Genomic DNA, 25,042 nt, shown 5'->3' with positions numbered 1-25,042 from the left:
CATGCTCTGCCTGCTCAGAGCGTCCGCCTCTGCGTTTTCTTTGCCGGCCAGATGAACTGCCACGATCAAAATTTCCTGCTGGATGGTCCAGAACCAGAGCTGCATCGCTCTTTGCACAGTGGGAGTGACCCTGCCCCCCCTTTTATGTTTAGGTAGTGCATGGCCACTGTATTGTCCGTCATAATCCGGACATTCTTCCCCCGCACAGACGGCAGAAAAGCCTTCAGGGCTAGCCTGACGGCCCTCAGCTCTAAAAGATTGATGTGGAGTCTGGACTCCGGAGACCAATGACTGCTGACTGTCAACTCGCTGGCATGAGCTCCCCATCCCATGAGGGATGCGTCCGTCACGATCGTCACCTCCAGCCAGGGTAGCCAAAATAGTGCTCCCTTCATCAGATCGCCTTCGTCGGCCCACCTGGGCAACCGAGGGCGGCAGCTGAACGGGATCTGACATTCTGCCGGAGGACTGCGACCACTGCATCTTGAGAGCCCACTGCAGAGATCTCCGGGCACCTCTGGCAAATTCTCCTTGAAAGGTGTCGACGACTTTGACAACGGCTTTGAGGCCGGAGCCCCGACCGTGTCCTTCGACAGCCTCGGCGCTGATGGCGTCAATGACTTCCTCGGAGCCAGAGCCTCGAGAGAGTCCCTCGACGGACATGGCGCCGATGGCATAGAGGCCTTCTTTGTAGGCCTCACTGGCTCCGACGGTCTCGAGGGCATCCAGGACCGGGACCTGGACCTGGAACGGCTATTGCAATCAACCTTGTCCAAGCGGGACCTCGACGGCTCCCGATGACTGTGCCGACCGCTCGAGCCCAAAGGCGTGCGAGCGGTGGCACTAGCGCGTTCCTTGCTGGCTTCTCTCGAAGGCACGGAAGGAACGGTGCCCTTCGCTTCGAAAATCGCCATCATCTCCTTGCGGAACAAATCCCATTCCTCCGGTGATGAATGCTTGTTGGGACAAGTCACTCGCCGTCTGGCGGAGTCCTCTGACAAGGACGGGGAAGACGCTCCCTAGAGTGCCTAGAAGAGGCAGAGGAATAGCACGACCTACTCCGCGACCGAGACCCCCCTGGACTTACGCCGACGCGGAGCGTCCCCCTCGAGTCGTCGGTCGAAAGCCCAACGGATTTCGATTTATGGGGTTTAGAAACCCTATCTACCGTTAACTTCTTCCACTCCCGCAAGGCCTTCGAAGTCAGGGACTGGCAGTCATCGGTGGCATGGCTCTCGCCAAGGCACCAGAGGTAGACGTTGTGCGGTTCCGTAATGGACATTTCAGCACCGCAGTCCTGACACTTTTTGAAGCCCGACTTCGGGGTAGAAGAAGACAAAGACATATTCTCAAACTTTCACAAACGAAGTAGAAGAATCGAGCGTGCCGAGATTCCGAGGCGAACACGTTCGCGGGAAAAACGGAACTGAGGCTACGGGCACCGTGCACCCTAGATATAACATCCGGTGACATCGACCCTCGATGGAGGCCCCCCCTAAGGACAGCGTATCGACGTCATCGACGCAGGACTCCTACGCCAAACATTTTTCCGAGGCAGAACAGCTGTGGTGAGATACCGTCAAAGATGTGGAATACGTCAGAGGACACACTCCCCTCGAAACCATGGCCTGAGATAAAGGCACACACAGTACACTATTGTTGCTAGAAGCAGGAGAAGGATAGGGATTGTGCAGGGCAGAAGCAAAGAAGAAATTAGAACATGGAGGGTGCAGTAATAACCAACACCACAGATGGGCAACATGAGCCCAGCCCCATACAGGGAGGGGCAGTGGGGCTTAGAATGGACACGGACGACTTCACAGGGGACAAGGAAGCTTTCAGAGGGATAGAGGGGGTGGGGTTGCAGGGTTGAGATAACGAGTGGGGCAGCAATGTTGGTCATGTGGAAAGATGGGTCATTCTGCTTGAGAATGCAGGATCAGGCCAACCACGCCCTTTAACCTTCATGTCAACGTGCCTCCACCCCTTATGCTCCAGGCGCAGACTTTCACCCAGGCATCCGCTCCGGTGTGGGACAAGAACACTGTGCCATAGGGCACAGTGACGCATTACACAGGGGCGAGCATGTGGGGAGCAGTGCTTTCCTGCTTCCAGCGTCTGCCCCCACTACTCAATAGGACAGCCCACAGAGAGCTTTAACGTGCCCAATGCTATCAGTAACTGCCAACCCGGAAAAGGACACTGAGTGGGAGATAAGATAGGGAATAGAACATTTTCTTTTCTGGTCGACACAGGGGCCACCAAAGCCTGCATTAGAGAAGGGCTGTTCCCACTGTCAGACAAAATAATGGACATGCAGGGATTCTCTGGGGCGGTTACGGAAGTTTCTTTCACAGAAGATTTACTGATCACCATAGGCATGCATGACTTGTCCGTCCTACTGGTGTAATCATGAGACACCAGTAAATCTCCTAGGTATGGATATTATGAGTAAGCTAAACATGCCCATTTCATTTTCAGAAAAGGGCATAGTGTTCTCCACACCAGGCATGTACCAAACCAGGGCGGTTGTGTTCATCCAGGCATGTACACACAGCGCTTTAAGAAGGATGCTGCTTCACCGAGGGTTGTTCCTCTGTGGGGTAACAGAACTGATGGGCAGGTACCAGGAATTAGAGGAAAGATTTTGCGCATACCATCTGAACCCGTATTTAGACCAGTTCAACAAGACATGGTAACAGGCCCCATTGGTATGCTGCATCTAGCCGCAGTTATAACAAGGGCTGGCCATGTCAATGTGTGTGTACAGACGAGGATTACCTCGAATGGTTCATCATTTGCATCAATCCCACACAAAGGTTAAGGGATGTTTAAAACAAACACCTTTTCGAAGGCACGCAGAAGGAAGGGGATGTAATATTCAAGACAGGTATACCCTGGCAGTTAAGGGTGGAGAACAGAGAAGTGCCCCCCATCCAGCTCCTAGCCAAAGATCTACCATCGCACATACAGAAGGATTTGGAGTACCCAGTTATTTGTGGACCAGTTTCCCACATGATGTGGGGCTACTGAAGAGCATAGGAGCAGTGTACATCAGGTTAAAGCCAGGTGCAGGCCTACCCAGAATAAAACAGTATCACATGTCAAAGGAAGCAGAGGAAGGCATCTACCCGACCATTGTAGCTTTGTGGCAGCAAGGGGTCATTCAGTTATCAGAACCCTCATGCAACACAGCTGTGTACCAATTCAAAATGCAAAAGGGTCATCCTGGAGGATGGTCCAGGATTTGCACCTGTTGAACAACAGTGTATAAGCAGAATTCCCATTGGTCTCTATTCCCACCACCATCCTTTGGAATATTCCCACAGTAGCAACTCACTCACTGTGGTAGACCTTGAGAATGCATTCTTCTCTATCCCACTACATGCCGACTCTCAGCCCCTTACCACATTCACCTACAGGGGGCCAATGATTCCAACACACTAGATTGCTTCAAGGGTACTGCGAATCCCTGAGCATTTTTAACAGGGCACTACAGATGAACCTAGTAAACATTCAAACACAGGGCACTGTAATACAATATGTAGATGACCTTTTAGTATACAGCACCACAGAGTAACAGTGCTGAAATGGCTCAGTAAAGCTCTTGACATTATTGGCAGAAAAGGCCTATAAAGATGAACAAGGAAAAGTTGCAGTACTGGTACCGATAATGTCAGCAGAGAAAGGAATAACCGGACAGACCCAGAGCAGTAGAGAACACACAGACACCTACCAAAATAAAGCAGTTGCAGCAGTTTTTGGAGTTATGTAATTACTGTCGAGCTTGGATATTTGATCATTCATCTTACACCAAAACACTGCTGCAAGGGCCTAAGGAGGCACAGAAGGTAAAAGGGCAAATTGTCTGGACAGACCAAATGACTCAGGCATTTCAGGAACTCAAAAAGCAATCAGTAATGCCCCTGTTCTAGCCACACTGGATTACAAAAAACAATTCTGTTTTCACATTCAAATGGTCAGGTAATGATGGAGGTTCTCACAGAAGACACCAATGGGACACAAGTCCCTAGCTTGCTACAGTGGTCTATTGGACCCCGTCATACAGGGACATTTTCCATGTGAGCAGACTCCAGCAGCAGCAGCCTTCACCTACAGAAATCAGTCACCATCACTATGGGATGCCCAGTGACCCTCTATGTGCAGCATGCTGTCACAATACTAGAAAAATCAAAAACCACACTCAAAACAGAAAGAGAGTGAGGATATGATTTTGATGAACCCCTCCATACAAGTAGTGAGGTGTCATAATGTCAACCTAGCTACATTCATCGCAGAACCAGCACAAGTGAATGACAGTACATGACTGTGCCACAGATGAGGACACCAGGGATGACATGCCCCATGCAAGCGAGAGCCCACTCAAGGAAGGGAAGGTACTCTTCACAGATGGGTCATCAACAATAGACCAGAACTCAGGAGTGAAGCACACAGGAGCAGCGGTAGTAAGCATTGAGGGTGGGGAGTACCATGTGGAAGCCAGAGTCCCACTGCCTCCACCCTATTTGGCGCAAGCAGCAAAATTAGTAGCTCTGATAAAAGCATTGCAGCTATCCCAGGGGTGCCTCACTATGATTTATTCTGATTCAGCATATGTTACGTCTATGATACACACAAGCCTGTCTAGATGGCTCAAAAGGGGGGTTCAAAAACATCAGATGGCACACAGGTACAGTATGCAGAATTACTCTCCAACCTGAGACACGTACGGCTTCCCACGGCAGTAGTAGTGAAAAGCACAGCGCACACAGCCAACACAGACCCGATAACAGAGGAAATCTGCAGAGCAGATTTAGCATCAAAATAAGCTGCATATTTAGAAAATCTGTATGACATAGCATCACATGTACTGCTTTCACAACCCATAGACATAACACTACCATACAATGCACTCTCACAAACAACTCATTGAGTTACAAGCACAAACGCCTGAGCAAGAAAAAGTTATGAACGGAGAGGGGCCAAAGCATTGCTCACTGTCGCCCTTATTCAGTTACATCATCCAACACATGCCTCCAAATTCACTATTGCTGCTGACCTGCAAAATGATCTTTTTTTTCTAAATGTGCCAGAACAATGAATATGTCGACAGCTGCATTATTTGCAAGACACAAAACCCTGATCACACACCCAAAACACTTAGGGCAAACTTGCCCCACACTAAAGGGCCCTTCAAACACCTACACATAGATTATGTGGACCTGAGTGTTAGCAGCCTCTGCCGGTCACTGTCCCACGCGTTGTTAAATGATGGTCAGAGCCGGTTGGTTTCTTAAGGCAAAGAGAGCCAAGAGTAGGCAATGTAGCCAACTCTTTTTCCACATATCGCACAACTTGGCAAGTCTAATAATTATTGTAACCTCATTGGTTGTACATTCTCATGATGCATAGAGGCTGGAAACTGTGTCCAACCTCATGCAAAGAGTGCTACAAGGTGCCTGGTGCTGGAAGTGTTTCACTGCTAGAGTGTATGTGACATTGTAAGATCTAATAACGGAAGCCATTTCATCAACAAGCTTTTAAAAGAAGTGGAATAATTGCTAGGAATAAAGCACAGGCTGTGCAACATTTACCACCCTCAGGCAAACAGGAAGGTAGAACAGCTCAACCGTTTACTAAAGCAAAGACTTGCCAAGTTGTGCGATAAGTGGAAAAAGAGTTGGCTACATTGCCTACTCTTGGCTCTCTTTGCCTTAAGAAGCCAACCGGCTCTGACCATCATTTAACAACGCGTGGGACAGTGACCGGCAGAGGCTGCTAACACTCATCATACCTGCATGCACAGCATTTGATATGCACACAGCTGTGCAAGTCCACGGGGATGAGTTTCAGGGGTACCTTATCAAATTTATATCTCACCAGATTGGGCCCCACCAGCAACAGAACGCTCCAACGCAGAATGAGTCATCACAGCATTAACAAGAAGCACAGCACTTCCCAGGTGTTTAAGTGTTCATCCCGAGGTTTGTCTGGAAATGGAAAGAACCGCGCTTCACTGGACCCCACGAAGTGGTCTACACCATGTCTACAACTGTCAAGATAGCTGGCCACAAGCAATGGATACACCTCAGTGATGTCCGGAGAGACATCAGCTCCCTGTGCAACCTCTGGCCCCCACATCAGCAGCAGCAAGAGTGGGGGGAATGGAGAGAGGGGAAGTATTAGTGTTTTCACTTTTATGAACACAATACTGCCATTTGGGCAGGAGGACAAGACTTTATCTCAGGCGCAAGAAGACCAAGATTGAATGAAAGGATGTATTCCTTGTGTTGTTTTGCTCTTTTGTCTTCTCTCTCTCATTTTGTATGGTCGAGTTTATATTGTTTCTTTCTGAGGAAGAAGGGTATAATGGCAAAACATTGCAAATGCATCAGAAAATATTAGTGTCTCTAGGATTAGAGTGACAAGGGATATCACTAAACCAAATGTTCTACCAGATAGATCTAGTGGTGTGCATTGCCATGCAAACGACAATTTGTGGTATAGACACCTAAGAGTGGTTGGAAGAGAAAAACTGAGCAAGCCCTGTTTGTTTGCTCATTGCTCCCCCATGTGACAGCCACACCCAGACTGTTTATACCACAGGAAATAACACCAGTAGAAGCACAATGTTTAGTACAGCTAGCGTTATGCAAGGGGTGAGATATGTTCCAGGGACACTCAATACAGTGGGTGGGAGCTGACACTTCTATATATGAGGACACCTATGTGAAGGTCAAGGGGTTGACTGAGGAAGTGAAAATGAACAAAATGATACTAACACTTCCAGGAAGGAGGGGGGGCTGACTTTGGGGATAAAGAAGCTAGGAAGAACGAGTTGGTTCTAACTGCAGGGCCCACTGTCCTAATAATATATGGAAGGGCCAGCCACAGTTTGACAGACCTAGGTTAGAGATGGAAGGATCAGTTTTCTTTAAAGATAAATGGGTTCAAGGCCTTATTGTGAGTAGAGCAGGAGTGATGGTGGGCTGCCTAAAATGATAGTATCAGAAATTAATGGAATGTGTCCTTGCGTTTGAAATAAGTTGAACATGGTTTGATCAGTACAAACCCACTAAAGTAAGGGACATTGTTCAATTCTCCCTGTGTTTCAGAGGCAATGGCAATATTTTTGGGGGGAATAATAAGAACTGTGACAAGACTGTTAGCATCCCCCACCTCCAAACTGGCACTGCAGCCCTAATAGACATTCAATGGATCAGTAGTGCACTGGCCTATGTGTAGTTAATGCTGTCCTGGGGAGGTGTATGTTCATTGGTAACCCTGCAATCAAGATGCTGGTGGTCCCAGATGCCAACTTTACAGCCATCCACGAGCACCCTATGACAAAACTGGTTGACAAGATGCATCAGCAGGCCCATCAGTCCTTAGGTAGTTGCCTCAGCAGTGATGATGCAAGCCCATCAGAAGAATCCAGCAAAAAAATAGAAGATATACCAGCCGATTGACTGTTCAGCAAGGCAGAAAATTGTTTTGCTTAAGTCTTTGCACCAGCATTACAAGCAGAAGCCAATGCAAAATGGCTCCAGATCAACAGGTTGAAACTCATACAGATGGCCAACGAAACTGAAATGAGTCTATTAAGGAGGAGCTCAGAGCGATTAGCATAGTGACGCATCAGAATAGGTATGTCTTGGACCTCCTCACTGCAATGGAAGGAGGGGTCTATGCCAACATAGGGATCTCCTGTTGCACCTACATATTTTCAAATGATGCAGACAATGGAACGCTTACTCAAGCAATAGATGCAAAAATAAATAAATTACATAACTTGCAAACCACCATGGAAAGGGAGTGTGGGGCTACAAAATCGATTTTTTTCTTTAGGTCCCCGCCTGGAGGAATACCGTTTAAGTTTTAAATTACTGATACCGGTATTAGCATTGCAACCTATCAAAGACCCACCTCTCTTGAAAGATGTCAAAACACAAGCTGGGAGTACGGTCAAGCCTGACAAGCATCACATGGTTAGAGTACAACTCCCAATTGAGCCACCAGGCACACCTTTTGACTGTCCACACAGCATTGAGATTATGTAGAGACATATGTCGATTGTGAAGGAGATGGGGATTGCTTTTTCTTCCCATGCAACCCGGAAGAGTATAGAGGGGATCCCAGAAATGTTAGAAAGGTGTGGGCGTTAGCCGATCCTTTTGATAAGATGAGAGATAAGCATAGAGTTGTTGGTAATTCAACTAAAGGGGGAATGTAGAAATGGGGATGTACCAACACACCAAACGTAACAGTATAGGCTCTGAGAATTGTATACACGCGCGGAGCTCTGACAAGCTGACCAAGGTTAGGTGAGTGCTCTCTGTGGCTCCTACTGTGTTCAAATGGATCTCACCTCAGAAGGGGAATGAATGGGATCCTCCACTGCCGATTAGATCCCCTCATTGACCTGTTCCTCCTCCCCTCAGGTAGATCCACCACCTGCTGTTGCAACTCCACAGGTTGGATAACCCACTGAGCATCCTCCTGTCACACCTCCCCCTCGTCCTCAGCAGCACCCTCCCTCTGCTGGGTGGAGGCCACTCCCTCCTCAATACCCCTAACCCATAGGAGGTATCCCATACTCCTCCACGGTGCTTGCTGCAACCGCCCCTACTCCTACATGAGGAACATGCCTGCTTACTCCTCCACCACACTTTCTCTGTGGTTGCATCTGCTAGAGGCCCTGGCTCTAACAAGGCATCCACAAGAGGCCCTGCTTCCCATGCCTCTCTGGGGGTGTCATCAAGAGGCCCTTTCACCCCTGCCTCCATGGTACGAGTCCTCAGATGGACCTCCCTCTTGCCCTACTTATCAAAACTCCTCCTTCATACCTGGGAAAGAGTAAATGCTATTAGGTTTAGGGACTAGAACCCGTTTTTGGCTTTTTTGAATTTTGAAAGGGTATATATAAAGGACATTAATACCACCGAACAAACACTAAAACAAAGGGACACACATTTTCTACAAAAATGTACTAAAGACAAACTAGGCAAAGAAAATAAACACGAAACAACTAAAACTCCACAAACCTTCAAAACCCTGCTCAATTGATCCAAAAACCCTACAAACACCTTTGAGCCTGGCCTGTGTACTCCTTGTATCACAGTCTAACAAAAGAAAAAGGGACTGAGCTGGGCCTTAAAAAGAGGTATCTGATTGGCAAAACAAACTAAATGAATCTGCCAGAGATGGCTCCAATTTGCTGCACAACCCCAGCAAATAAACCAGATTCGAAGCTCCTACTTGGATGACAAATCATTGTGCTAAACACAGAGCTCTCAGGTTTTGTTTGTTAAACCAAACACAACAGAAAAGGTTTGCTGCACACAGCAAGCATATAAGAACATTAATGAACATTCTATCGGGAATTATCAGGAGATATTCAATTTCATCATCATGCAGTGTTTACCTGTATCACCAGAAGTATTACTAGCTGAGTGGCAAGTACTTATGTCATGATGATACTCCACAGATAGCTCTTTAATGCATTGTATAACAAAAACAATCTGACTGCTTGGTCTAAATTAAGAGATTCTTTAGATGTTAGCCTGTGCACATCCAGTGGGAGTTCAATTCGCCTGGAACAGAATAGAATTAGCGAGTGGATTTGAAGCCCAGTTCTGATCCAAGGATGTCATATTCCTTGTAAAGTTATCATATGATAAGGTATAACCCCATGTGTCCCTGGGCTGTCGTCAAATGCCATTAAAACCTGGAACACCCCAGTAATGCCTTCAGATGACGAATTATTTGCTATTTGTAAAATAGCCCATCAGGTGCCACCCTTATATGTCAAATGTAGCCTCAAAAGCCCCAATAAGACCATAGATAAGATTCAGTGTTTTTTGATCATGGACACATGGCTTACTAATACAATCCTTACAACAGCAATTAGTGCTACACATCAGATTGGTAACACTAGCATATCCAGCCCCACTTACCTTTCAATGCTGCATCAAAGGTCAGCAATAAAGTTCAGATCATAACAATACATAACACACAAAAAGGGCACACATTTTAAATGAAAGTAGAGCAAAATAGAAACACCGTCCGACTAAGCCTCTGACATCTGGGACCCTTGCCATCATATTGCCGAGCAGAGGCAAGGAAATTAAACCAAGGCACACACAGAATGTTCACCTTTCAGCAAATCACAAAGCCAGAAACCGATAAAATTGAGAGAATAGTCCCATAGCAAAGGCAGATGTGTGTGTATAAACAGTTGCCATCTGACACTAGCCATACTGATAGTTGTTTTTCTACTAGGTGTCCCTAGAGCGACACCTTTGAGCCAAAACGTAATGGAAGACCTGGGGCCTCATTACGAGGCAGGCGCTCCTGTAATGAAGGGTGCCGGTACGGGACCGGCACCCTTCATTACGGGGCGCCCTATTACTAAGGTTCCCTTTGCGGGACCCGCTAAGGACGCCTGGTAAAACCAGGCGTCTTTACCGGGTCCCGCGAGGGGAAGAGGGAGCTAATAACTGGCCGTTATTAACGGCACCATTATTAGCTCCCTCCCCATTCCCCTTTGAGCCCTTTTAGGGCTCAAAGGGGAATGGGGATGGGTTCCTTCAAGGAGGAATTACCGGGTCCTCCAAAGTCGGAATGACCCGGTTATTCCTCCTTGAAGGAACCGGTACTGGGACCCGGTATGGAGGCAACCATGCCCTTATTTTGGGCATGGCTACTGCCATACTCTTAATGAGGCCCTTGATGTTCCCATGCCGGTCCGATAGCACAGCAAGTAGAGGGCTCGGGTTGACATCTGTGCAGAGCCAGCTGTCTCAGGTTCGCATCCCGGCAGGGCCAAACTCAGCGTTTCATCCGCTATATAAATACTAAATTATTATAATTATAAAGGCTACATTAACAATGCAGTTCAGTTGATTTTTTTTCATTCAAGAGTTTAATGCAACTGCACAACACTTCTCAGCCAATTCAGAGAGCTAAGAGACATTCCAAGCAAGAAATACAAAAGCAGCAATGGAATTCTGAAAATACCGACAATAGCAACAAAGACTGAGCGTCGTCATTAAGGGCACTGAGAGGAGTGCGCGCGCATCCACGTGCACTCGCAGCCAGAGGTGGACTGCACTACAGGGAACTCTGCAGATTTCCTGGCAGGCCTCTGCACCCTGGCCCTCTTGTGTGGTAACTTATTTTATTTCCACATTTTTTCATAGGAAAAAGCTTGGGCCCGCTGAAAATGTGTACTGCGGGGTTTGGTTTTCGGCGCAGGCAACGTTACAAAGATCCATGGACACCGATGACAGTTTAGGACACCTGGTTCACCTATGCTAGCAACGGGCGTCACCTGCTTCATAATCTCGGGTCCAAGCTCAGACGAGCTGACAAACTCCAGCTCGACTCAAATGTCAAGCCAGTGGCCGGGAAAACACGAGCCACGCCCAGCCTGCTTGCTCACCCCGTGAACCTGGCAATCTTCAAAGCCCTTACTTTCCTGCGAAGGATGCGGAGCGAGCAGGTCCTCGAGAAGTTAACAATGTTCGCTGTGCTCAGCAGTGCATTCAAATGGGAAGCTCTTTGGTAGCATACGCGGCTTTCAGGCGAAATGGGACATTTCCGGTGCAGAGACCACCCGCCCCCAAATGTGAGCGTTAGCCGTTAGGTGGAAGCACAGAATAGACACATATGTATATGAAAACCTGCACCCCACTACAGTTAACTACCCAAACGGTGCCTTCTTCCAAAGCAACCAAAGTTCAAAAATATACCCCGGGTTCCAACGCTCTAGTTAATTTGGCTGCTTGTTTGACATGTACAAAAAATGGTTCATTTTTAGAAGAACTTCACATCCTTCCCACCATGCATAAATACCGGCGCCATACTGGTGTCAACAATTACTAAAAGCAAGTGATCTTGTCACACAGTTGTGTGCTTTGTTGAAGTGAGTCTTTAAGTCCTGCATTCACCATGGGGGAAAGAAGGCTACGCTCGTTTCATTTTTGCTCAACATAAGGGTTTATTAATCTGCTAGGTTGGTTTATATGGGATGAGTAGCTTTCGAGTCATTGCTATAAAACAGATTGATCTCTTTAACGTCATACACGAAGGCACATTTGTATCAGTTACTGCTGAAAGTATGTGTGGTCAAGTGCCGGTTACAGCGGAAAGTATTTGTGGTCAAGTGCGTAAGACAATACTGTGTTCAAAGCCCACCTTTGCCTCTTAGATGTTGTGATCTTCGGTGAAACATTTTATCTAACGTGACCATATCGGCACAAAGCGGGATGCCAGATGTAAGTTCGGTGGGATCGGATGGTAGGATGACAAGTGTGGATTTGGTATTGTGGGAGGCAGGATAGCAGATATGGGAGTATGGTGCGGGGAGGCAGGGTGCCAGGCGTGGGCATTTTCCAGCTCGAAGCTTTGAGATCTGGCTTGCGTCTGGCCCTCGCTCAGATCTTAGTCTCCAGCTTTACAGGAAAAGGCCTCAATCTCGAGCTGCCTGTACACAGAGCCTGTTGGTCACCACTTCACATCTGTTGAACGGGAACACAGACCCACAAGCAACTTCAAATACACTGCACAGGAGCAAAATAACGGGAGTTCATACCTTGAGATGGGCGTGGTGGGCGGTGGGTGTCGCGGAATCGGTCTGCTGCCGCCAGGGAAAAGATCCACGTCAGAAGAAGGCCCCATGCCGTTTCCATGGTGATGGGCACCAGGCTGGACGCGGGCAGTCTTGTACCAGGCCAGTGCGCTCCGTCCCAACATATCTCTCGCCCGACGGCCGGCTCCTCACGTCGAGAGTGGGGCGTGCAGCCCCCGCGCAGCCATCCTCGGCCAGGCTGAGCGCTCTTGCCCGGGCTCCCCCAGCCCGTGTAACGCAATATCAGCGCTGTAATGGCTTCAGCATGTGCTGATCTGAATCAAGTGATCTGCAGCCGTGACCCCCCTGCAAGAGAGAGAGAGAGAGAGAAGGAGAGGGCGGAATGTGAGCGAGGTAGCAGGAGCATATAGGCGTGTCTGCGCGGGCAAGCGAGCAGGGCGCAGGGAGAACTGCACTGAACACTTCTATATCTAACGAACTGGGGGCCTGGACTTCGCAAGTGAAGCGCGCCACACAACAGACCCCAAAGGCTGCGCGCGCGGTGCAATCTTACTTTCTGTTTCCATTTCGAAGTATTCAGTCCCTCATTTAATGTTTCTCTTATAACACTTTTTTGGGGAATCCACCTGCCCATTACTTAAAGTTAAATGCAGGTGTCCCCCGTACTAGTCTCTGCAACCATAGTACACCTTCATAGCAGCAGGTCAAGTCCTTCGAGCATTGCAACGAAACCAGTCACTATTTTGCTTAACTTTATACATCTGTCTGTTTTCTAAAGCATCCCATGCACTAACCCCTCAAATGCCCCAGTAATGCTACCCATGGACAAGTTAACCCTTTATATACAGGGTATGGTCACCATAGGTAAGGCACAGACGCAAATTCGCCGAATGCCCCCTCATCCTCCACCATCTCTGTCTCAAACGAGTCTGTAATGCCCACTGGCTCATAACGTGCTTCGATCGAGATGATGTCGTTTGAGATGAGGCCCTCTCTTCGCCTGGTTCAGCTAGTTTCTTTCTCTTAATAGCCCCGACAGCACAGACAGAACTTTGGATAGTACTATACTCTGACCACTAGATGCTACTGTTCCATTGGCAACTTCTTGGTTTCTAGGAGTGGTCCACAGAATTGGCTTTTAGGGGTAAACCATGGAAGTGGCGAAAAAGAATCCTTGTTTTTAATGTCATAAATGGTGTGTCGTGACCTCAACCTATTTGGCAGTATAGAATGCACGGTGCTAGCACTGGTGTCCTTTCAGCGATAGCACCAGACATTCCAAAACGGCCAAACAACTCTCCAGTAACAATGTCTTTTAGATAAGCATTGCCATAGCAAATGGATGTGGCTTTTTAAAAGAATTTGCTAGCCATTTGCCAGTTATTGCCAAAAATGCCCAGGTATGGTGAAAGGTAAATAATGGCACCACCCAATACTAGCTATCGACACCACAGTCCAAGAAGTCACGCCATTGCCATGTATTGGCCCCAAATAGACAAGTCTTCAACGATTGGCCACCTTTCTGTAGCGGAGACAGGAAGTGAAAAATGCCTTCCCGCATTTACCTCTTCTCCACCCATAATGCACCACAGCACTCTACTGCGCATACTCATTTGCAATGCACTAATTTGCTTGACGAAGTTTATACAAATTCTCCACAATGAACTATGTACATGAACACATTTGCCGAATTATAGCTGTGCCACCGTATGGTCAAAACTAAAAATGGGCCCAAAAGGTGCATATTTCAGATACATTTGCTCCATATGTTGGGGAAAGGAAGGGGTGCTGTTGTGATGCCTCTGCCACCCCCAGACCCCCATATACTTTCTGGTTGTGGCAATGCAGCTTACTGAACATTTAAAAATGTACCCAGACTCCGTAATGAGACTCCTGTCTGAAATAAATATATACTCTCTCAAAAGAAAAACACAATCTTGATTTGCTTAGTATTCCTGATCAACTCATTCAAATAAAAATCCATTGTTATTCTATTTCAACAGTGAAATGGTTCAACGAAATAAGGCCTTTGTTTATTTGGCATTCTTGATCAACTCATTTAAAAAAAAAACAAGAAAAAAAAACAAGGAAACCGAAATACGTGTCATTAAATTCCTATGTTCCTCTGGTCCTTTACACATTATTTTAAATGCATTCACTACATGAACGTCCTCAAGACTGAACACGTCTTGTGTATTTCAGAGAAAAAGAAAAACAATGACATTCAATTGTCATTGGCGGTATAATTATAGTTATTATCATAGTTGCTCTTTTATAAGGCGTGTGGGAGCGGGATTCGAACCTCTGGTGCACTGCTTCGTCTTGCTTCCAAGACACACGAGTTTCCCCCGAGCTATCCTTCCGTCCTGGCCTTTTATCATTTTTCAATACACTCATTGTGTGGTAATCACTGGTCTCCAATGATTCCTCAATAACAGTCATTTCTGGTTGAAATGTATTCCATGTGAAGTGTTTTTAATTGATCAGTAATACTAAGTAATCATATGTCTTAGTTCTTAGGACCATTTCATTGATGAAATATCATTGCAATTGATTTTAAAAAAATAAGTGTCTCAGGAATATTAAGTACACAAAGATTTGATTCTTTTGAGAGTGTATATATTTATTTCAGACTGGAGTTAATTATTCACTCAAGTTACATTTTAAAGTGTTTCAAACCATATAAAGGTTGAGCGTATGTAAGCTTTTTTCATAATGGTTTAGCGCAGCATATCACGAAAATAAAAGCAATAATGAATGTTAGAATTGTGCCAGTGGTATAGACACCCATTTTCGTTGATTACCTGCAGCTAAACACAGATTTACAAGTCCTATGCAAGCGCCAGGCGCAATCCTGAAAAATGATACCCCTGGTTATTACCATAATGGACACGTTATGGAGCCAGCCAAGATGTCAGGTAACGCGTCGGTGGCCTACAGCATTGCCTACGCGCCCCTCTTCCTCATCCAGTACTTACTTGTGAGGGAGTTTAGCTCCCACACAAGAACCCTTGTTCTCATTGGATTGTTTTCCTCCTCAGATGCTCCACCCCCTTCCTCAGCATAATCTCCTCCACCCCAGTCTGTCCTCTAATTTTTTTATTTCGTGCTAGAGCAGGTTTAGGAACATCACGATATTGTCTGTCTTCACCTTCCTGGCAAGAGGGGACGATGCAAGGTTTCCCAGGGTTAGGGCCACTCTCTGCTGGGCTTCGGGGTCCTCCCATTTGGGAATGATTCCTAGAGCCCCAGTGGTGTGTGGGGCCACCGGTTGAATCAAAAATGGGGAGCTGTACCACTGTGAAGCTCCCAGTGCAGTTCCCACAGAGGCAGCGTGCCTGTGAGGGGGACAGGGCACAGGGCTCTCTGCAACATAACCCCGGAATGGCAAGAGGCAGGCCCTAGCAGCGGTAAGAGAGGGGAGGGCACCGCAGTGGTGCATTCCATTTCTCTTCCCGATTCCTTGGAAGCAGATGCACTTGACTCTTGGCTGAGATGGGGAACCATAAGGAGAACAAGCGAAACCTCGAGCCTTTGCCAGAATCTGACTCAGAGTTCCCTGAAAAGCCCAGAAAAAAGAAGGCAAGCAATATTAAATGAGGAAAGACACTTGGAAATGTTCAGAAAAGCCATTGTAACGGAAAGGCAGAGGGGTAAAATACAGGGTTCCCTCTTCCTCCTCCCCCTCAGTCACTAAGTTTACTCAGACTCCTGGGAGGACAAGGAGTGGGAATACTCAGACAAGGTGTCAGTGTCCTCTGTTTTGGTTCAAGGAGTCCACTATATGGGGTTCCCACAGACCAGATTAGGCCACAAGAGCTCCGCCTCCACAATTTAAGCATATTCTGAAGAAAGGATTCCCTCTCCTTACTGAAGAAAAATGGAAAAGAATGGAAAGAACCAGCAAGGACTGTAGTCCCTCGATCCTTCGCTAAACTTTAGAATGTGAACCACTAAATGCCAGGCTACGCCACAGAGGCCTGCAGCCACAAATAAAACATTCCTGTTCAATTTGACAGAGCTACATTTCACAAATGTGCATTCCAACTATTTACTTTGACAGCCTTCTCCTTTCAAGCACCGTTATATGCAGAATATCACTGAACCTTTTAGAATGAATTACAGGATTAATATGTTCCCTGGAAACCAAGAAGCTTGTGGAGTTTCAAAAGCATGTGTATTTATTTCTATGCAGAAAGCACCAGATTAGAGATTGGCTAGGCTTGTTGCTTATCTTCTAACCTTGTCCCGTTTACAAATTGTTTTCCAAAACAAATGAGCTCTGCTTTGTTAAACCTGCTTGCATTATTATGAAAACAGAGCGCAACAATTCCAAACAAGCACAGATTTTTTTAAAACAAGAGAATAATTTTGAAAAGATTTAATTGCAAACTACAGAACACACGCAACATGGTGCTGAAAACATATCTGAGGTTTATATAAACAAAAAAGACATGTCCAAGCTAACTCTAACCAAGAGTGAACGCTTAATTGGGACACACTGACATCTGAAAGGTTATGGCTAATGCACTGATGCCTTTCATCATTTGGCAAAGGACCACCCTTTTCAAGCATGGCAGATTATATTTAAGAGATAGGTAAAACAAACCTGGCTTCATTTCAAAAGTAAACAAAAAAGAAAGATGGTCAGTTCTGCTGTTTATACTGATTACATGAATGCCATCATTAACAGTTAAAAATGGATTGGCTAACAAAGAAATGGGGATGGGCCTTAGTCTTTATAAGACAGCTGTTTCAAACAGTTGAAAGGAGTTAGTGAAATTTCATTGAAAGCTGCAGCTTTCATCTTGAGGGGGAGAGAGCCTGGAAAACACTGCTGACCCACAAGATCTTGACCTGCCAGGATAAGGAATCTAGCAAAAACGTGATGTCTATTCCATATTGTAATTCAAGTCTTTAGGACTAAAAAGTCTGTTTTTGTATTGCTTGCGTCGATAATTGAGGCATAGCTAAATTACAAAGCTGCACTGCCTTGAAAGCAAGCATCTAACAACTTTCAGATGCATTCGCCCTGAAAGAGTAAACTGCTCATAGGTGCAAACAATGGGCACTTTGCCACTTTTTCCAAATTTGAATCTGTAGCTTGTTTCAATATTTTGAGGGTCTGAAATAAGCCATTTAAACGATTCTTTTCAACATATATATTATTTTCTATTGCTGTAGATAATTATTAGTTGTTCTTAGTTAACTAAACCTCTTGGCAAAGTTTAACCCTGGCCACATAATGGGTTATCCAAAGGGTATCCTGTACAAACTCACATGTCCCCTGGCTTGCCAATCCACAGCATCACAATTGTGAGTATGATGTCACGTTACACACACACACACACACCCACACACACACCCAATCGGTTTTTGGCCGCTTTATGATGGGTATCTACTCTACTTTATTGCTAATATTAGGAACTGAATGCTGTTTGTCTATTCTATGTTTAATGCCCATATATTAGCTCCACAAGAGAATAAATACACAAATGCTAAACAAGAGAGGAAATGCATTATTCATGGTTTTCTATGTGTGAGTATAAAATACACTTTGTTTTGCAAATGCAAATACTTGTTGGGTTTGTGATAAAACTGTGCAGGGAAGATATTGATAGCACTACATGTTTATCATTTACACAAGTTTCATATGCATTGATATCTAGCTACACCGAGAAGGAAGTCCCACAGCAATATTGCTGTCCAATAGCAAGCCTGTCAGGTGTTCAGGGGGAGTAGTTTCACATACACCAAATCACAGAGACCCAACTTTCTCCAGCTCATTCCTTCTGGTACAGCACTGCTGCAGCTAAACCTGCCACAGCCCAGGTGGGCATTTAGACTTTTAGACCACCTTTCGGGGTCTGGGGGTTAGGCTCTGGCATGCAGGGTATGATATAAATCATGACAGTTCCAGATGGATACCCTTCTCCTAAGTCTAGTTTAAAGATCTTCAGTGGTTCCTGAGGAGGCCATAAAGGGTCTCCCAATAGAAAGGCAGACAGGGACCTTGAGAAGGTACATGGTGGTGCACATTTAGTCCTCAGAGCAGCAACATCTTCATCATATGTGGCTGAGACCGCTCCCGTGGGTTTGAAAAGCCTATCCAGCACCTTGCATGAGGGGTCTGACCTAATGCCCATCTTACATCCGTAAGGACGTGGGTGGAAATAATGTCAGATGTGCACTAAAGTACAGTTGACGGCTAGACGCCATTGCATAAAAACCTTTGGAGCATCGGAGATACGTTTTTTCACTTTGTTGCAACATGACTGGAGAGGGGTGGAGCTTGCCTGCAGTCGTTGACTCTTAACGGAGTCCACGCACTAAGTGCACTTGATGGCAGTTGGAGGAGAAGGGGCGAGGTGCGGGGGTAGACCTACGGAGGTATTCTTCATGTTAACTTAGGTGGAGATGGTGAGTTTGCATGCATACCTTTTTTCATTTGATTTAGTGGTACAATGTACTTCCTGAGAAGTAAACTTCCTGCTAAGGGGGAAGTCGATGATGGAGAATTAGCAATGTCTCCACCTCCTGCACCACTCCCTATCCTAAGAATTCTACTGCTCCTTCCTTATATAGACACAGGGGGAGCGTCCTACCCTTAATATTCCATTGTTCATGTTTCATTTCAACAAACAATATTATGTTTTGTCATATTTTGTACACATAGCCCCACTTGAGTGTACCATGCACGATTTTGCAAGATTTCAGGAGCAAAAACACAATTCTTCAAACCAATCAGCATTTATTAATTTGCTGTTATTTTTGTTATTGCCTTTTTTCTTTGTGTCTTATTCTCTCTCACGATAAGTACTGCATATCATTATCATAATTTTACAAACAAGGATCTTGACAGTAAGATCCATAAACTCGATAGTGTGCCGTGGTAATAGAGTTACACCTTCACCTCCAGTGACTTGTGAATATAGAAAATTATTTTTCCTTATAATCTACTGGGGGCAGAGGGGGTCCCGTTGTTTGTCAAAGATTAATCTGCACATTCCAGGAAGGCTGACTTTACCCTCACATCGACCACTATTAAAAGAGAGATCACTGGTTCTTTTTAAGCAGGAGTGCCAGTATGGGAGACTTACCCTCAACATCTCTCTCCTGTACGCAAGCAGACTCACTCATTCACCACAGAAATGATTTTAACCCCTCGGAAGACTTTCAAGGAATTGCAACCCCTCGCTGGACTCTTTATCTGACACCCCAGCTCTATTTGCAACTCAAATCCCCGAATCATTAGATTCATCAGTGGAATCTTCAGTTTCTTCTGATGCCTTCAATCAATCCCAGTAGTCAGAACCCATGGAAGATTTAAGTGCCCCTTCTTTGGCCACTTTAATCTTGTGTTGAATTCATTGGTTAAAGTGTTGAACTTCTCAAACAGGAAGTAAAAATCCACTGAACTCAGTAATCTTCGATTCAAGGACAACTCGAGATTTGCTTGTCCAAGTTAGAAAAGCAGTCTTTGCATGAAATACGTATTTCTTTTGAGTAAACCACCGTCCAGCAATCTCATGAGGACCTTATGGTAATTGGTTCTGATACTCCCCCTTCAAAGGAGTTCTTGCAAGAATTTGAGAGACTGAGCAATCTCCCATGTGAAGAGGAAGCAGATACTTCCCTGTTGCATCTAATTTGTTTCCAAGAACCTAAAAAAAATAAAAAACAAAAGCTCTTCGCTGAAATTTACAGGAGCCCTTACCACTTATGATAACGATGAGTCATTGTCCCTGGGGTCCAACCGGAGTACAAAATGTCCTAAAACTCCAGCTGTTCCGACCCTCGCACCGGTCTTTAGTAGATCGTCCAGACTTAATACAAATAAAAAAAAGATAAAAAGCAGGAAATAAAGCGAGTGAACCCTCAGTCTCAGCTAGTGAAGCTACTTCAACTACCCAAATTGACATTTTCTCTCAGACGGAAAACATAGAATCGCAAGAAGGTAGTCTCTCCCCTGTGAATTACACAAAGATGAGCAATGCTCAAGGGAAAGTCTTCGGTTCAATGTGGGACATTTGTCATCTGGGCCGCCACGAAGGAGCTGCTATTCTCTGGAATCCAATTCCATGTAGGCAGTCAGAACTGCCAAAAGGTGTTTAGCAAATGCCCTGGTGAAGGTACGCATACATATGTAATGTTGTGCTCACACTTGGAGTTTGTACTAATCACCATATGTGTTAAAAGAATGTACCCTTTGTTAAAAGAAGAGGCCTTCTCTTTATACAGCGGCATTTAAGACCTGCTGACCTGGCAAGAACTTGTTTTTAACAGAAGAATTGTGTTTGGTCACTGTATGTCGAAGCATGCTGAGCCTGCTAAAACTATCTGCAGATTACGGGTGGGGAAGGAATGAGTAAGCACAGCCTCGTGCACAGAGATAAGGACACAGAGGGGCACGAGAGAGAGCGAATAACAGATAACAGGAAACCACAATAGCAGATGTTGAACTGTTGACCGTTGATGCAAAGTCATGACTGGGAGGAACCGCCTTGTGGTGGACATAATCTATGTGCAGCAATGAATGACAATGTAAAACAGATGGGTATAAAAGGACCACGATGTGCAGGGGAAAGGGCGACACTTTGACGACTTGCTTTGCAAGACGGTTGAACTTGTGGCCCATTCGCGAATGCTTGTGTGTTAATAAAGCAATGTTTACTCAACTCTTTTCTGTTTGAGTTTTTATAGGGTCCCTTTTGTACTGGTTATGGTGACGGCGAGAAATCGCACCCACAATTTTGGTGTCAGAAGTGGGACGCGAAGGAGCGACAGTCCGTCACTGGGTGAGGAACGCCGCAGCGGAACCGGAGAAGGAATTGATCACGGGGCCCCAACAACTGAATCCGCACCTTTGACTGCAACCAACGCGTCATCCTTGTTTTTCCGGCTCCGTTGGCGGTGGAACAGCAGGCTGTCGCCCTTCGGGTCCGGAACACTCTGGCGGGACCCTTAAGATAAGTGGTATGGACGGATGCATGATGGAATAAGGAAATAATGATTCAGGGTTTGTGAAGAGGACGGTGGTAAGTCCGTCTATGAAGAAGTAATGTTGAAATGATGATATGATATGTTAGATACGCCAGGAGGATGTATTATTATTGTTAGCCAATAGGTGCATATTTGGGAAAGGTGAGTGTTTTAGGCAATTGCGGTATACCGCCAAGATGGGTCAAACGGCTTCCCACAAGGGAGGTATAGGCAAGAGACACTATGCCCCCCTTGAAGGAACCCCTGCATTTGATATGTTGATTAAACATGGATTAAACTCGACATTGTTTTTAAGGGAGTGGTCTGAATATACAAAAGATTCGATTGAACATAATTGGCCAGATACCGGGTCCTTTGACATAGACCGCATATCCAAAATAGAAATAGAGTTAGTAAAAAGACGGGTTAGACCCGCACAGTTTGAGGCTATACGACTATGGAGGGTAGAAGCAATGCGCAGGCGCAATGCTCAGAATAAACAAAAAGCAAAGGAGCAGAAGAGAACGGTAAATCAAAAATTACATGATCTAGAGATAAAAGAGAAGGGTGAGAGGCTAGATCAGTTGGATAGACATATGATGATTAAGAACAGTGGGGGTATGTATCCTGCCGTGCCGGTGCCTCGATATGAAGATGTGATAGGGCTAGAAGCAGAACAAACAACGACTGAATTATTGTTTCCAGGAGCTACAGCTCCACCGGCAGACAGTGAGGGTGAAAGGGTGGAATTCCCAATGAAGTATGGAGACCCAGATAGGTTGATAGACCATAGGAGAACGACTACTGTAGAAAAGGATAGAGATGGAGACTTGCAAATCCTTATGACCGGGCTGTATGGCACACCCCTCAATGACACCCTACGGGACCAATTGGGGCGTTTGACACCTTTGGAATTTAGGACAGTGGCCACTAAACTATATACCTTTCATGAGGGTAACTGTAAATTGAGAGGACAGAGTACTGCGGATCTGCCCTCAGCATATCAGGACGCTGTCGCGTTACTACCAGTGACTGCGTCCAGTGTTCAGTTATGGGGATGTATGTCCGACATAATAGCGGAAGTCATAAGGGGCGGTGTTGAATGGGAGAAGGAAAAGAGGGCATGGGAAAGAGAGGTGAGGGAAAGAGAGGCTAAACTCAAAGATGCAGACCAGGCGGGCCAAAACGTAGCTAATCGTATGATAGCATCCATACACTCGCAGTCCATGTCCACCCTGGTGAGTCTGATGGAGGGCCTTGGCTGGCCTATACAAGTAAACGTAATTAAATATCTTCTTATTAGGGTGGATGATATAGAAGAGGAAAAGGAGCCTAGATATGTGTCCCAGTGGAATAGGATTAGGACGGAATTGGATAAGAAACTGCTATCTAATATAAGAGTGGATGATTCAGGGGCGGAAGAATGGAGGATGGCTAAGGTGGAGAAACTATTAAAAGATTATAAAAAAATAAAAGAGAAAGCTCTTAGTCATCAATCCTCTGTTTCGCCACCAGCGCAGGCCCCTGTGAGTGAACAAACAAATACGGAAAAGTTACTATTAATGCCAATGAGAGAGTGCCAACCCACCATAGAGGCAGCCACTGGTAACATGATGTGCACCTATGTGTATGTCCCTTTATCCCGAATTGAATTAATGCATATCACCAAGTCCATCCCCGACCCCCGTATAGACCCGGCAGGATTCTACAAAGAAGTAGGAAAGTTATTCAGACCAGGGTTATTTACGAAGAGGATGTAGATAACATATTGTTAGCCATTGTCCCAGAAGAAATATGGACCCCCTTTCGTGCCAAAGACAATGAAACAATAAAATGGAAAGATGTAATGGATGCGAGCAAAAATAGAAAACTGCATGAGGAATATCCTGAACCCCTAAGGAGGCATGGCATGGCAGTCCTGAGGGCTCTAGAAAAGGTGTTACCCCCATTTGATGTGAATGTGGAGAAACTGTCCGCTGTGATACAGGGTGCAAGTGAGGAAGTAGCACAGTACTTTCTGCGTTATGAAGCAGCATTCAAAGCGCACAGTGGGCTAGAGATAGGGTCTGAAACGGGCCAACGGTACTTTGCCACAAACTTTGTAGAGGGGCTCCACGGGCCAATTCAGGAGAACATTAGGAGGGCAGAAAGTACATGGATGACTAGGAACCCCCGGGATCTCCTCGAAATGGCTAGGTATTACGAAAGAGGGGAAAGAGTGAAGGGACAACAAAAGGCACGACAAGAGAAGGATTTAAAAACCAAAGTGTTGATGCAACAGTTGCATCAAGGGCCCCAAGGTAGGTATAACTACAATTATAACGGCCCGTCACAGGGCTATAGTAGCAACATGATAGGGGGCCAAGGGACAGGAAGAGGTACAGTGCAAGGAGGTGCGCTATATGGGAGGAGGGATGGGCTACCCCAAGATGTATGTGCCTTCTGCAAGAGACCCGGACACTGGAAATCCCAGTGTCCCCAGAGTGGTGGGAGAGGAAGGGGCGTACGGCCCCCTTCACAGACAACATTTGCCCCAGGAAATAAGACTGGTGGGTACGGCAACCAAGACAATAGAATGTTTAAACCCCCTCAACCCAATGCCTTTGACGGACAAGCAAGAGGGGATGTTCCCTGGCCGGCCCCGCCTCCCCCCAATCTACTGTATCAGCCACGACAAACGACACAAGTGCAAGGTGTATGCCAGGGTGAAGAATGTGGAGAAGGGGTATACTATAACGATGATTTTCAGGATAACACAAGCGATATGTCCTGAGGATGCCGGAATGAGATAGCGGGAGTGGTGCAGGTTCCTATAGACCAAAGGGGGCCTTATGCCTCTATTAGGATCGGCCCCCACCGAAACTTGAGATGTCTGGTAGACACGGGAGCTGGAAACAGTTCTGTGAATATTAGAGCCGTCCCCGCTGTCCCATTATCGGATAAAAGCAAGGTATCAGTTGGATTTGGGGGAAATCCAATAAAGACTCCTGTAAGTGAAATAGTAGAAGCGGAACTTCATGGGGTAAAAATGGGAGAATGGGTGGCTATTGACCAATCACTGCCCAGAAAACTTGTTAGGTATTGATGCATTAAAAACGCTAGGGGCCACAATATATTGCTCCCCCCAGGGAGTGAGAATGACCATAAGCAAACCTATGAGTATGATAGGAGTAATGCAAACCCTGCCCCCGGAACTCCAAGACATCCCGAATGAACTATGGGCCACTCATGGGAATGATGTAGGAGTGTTGGATGTTTCCCCAGTAGTAATCAAACTAAAGCCCGGTGCCAGGTTGCCCAGGATAAAACAATATCGCATATCACACGAGGGAGAGCAGGCACTATATCAAATAGTACAGGACATGATACGGTTAGGGGTGGTAGAGCCAACAAATGATAGCCCTTGTAACTCTCCGATCCTTCCAGTACACAAGAAAGGTGATGAAGCCTTACCCTATTGTTTTATTA

At 46.0% G+C, this 25,042-nt stretch overlaps 1 protein-coding gene across 1 annotated transcript in view; it reads right to left on the bottom strand.

Moving 5' to 3' along the window:
• The window catches only part of ADAMTS10 (ADAM metallopeptidase with thrombospondin type 1 motif 10), a 932,646-nt gene that overhangs the window by 795,687 nt on the left and 111,917 nt on the right, over positions 1-25,042 (bottom strand). Inside the window, exon 2 of the mRNA XM_069649542.1 lies at positions 12,596-12,937. Within this exon, the coding sequence (XP_069505643.1) occupies positions 12,596-12,692 (97 nt within the window). The 5' untranslated portion in view covers positions 12,693-12,937. The remainder of the gene's footprint in view (positions 1-12,595; positions 12,938-25,042) is intronic.

This window comes from Ambystoma mexicanum, chromosome 1p (assembly GCF_040938575.1).
Source record: "Ambystoma mexicanum isolate Mex_15411 chromosome 1p, UKY_AmexF1_1, whole genome shotgun sequence".
NCBI classification, from domain to species: Eukaryota; Metazoa; Chordata; class Amphibia; order Caudata; family Ambystomatidae; genus Ambystoma; species Ambystoma mexicanum.
Note: the sequence above shows the minus strand (reverse complement) of the source record. Positions and strands in the feature narration are given on the sequence as shown.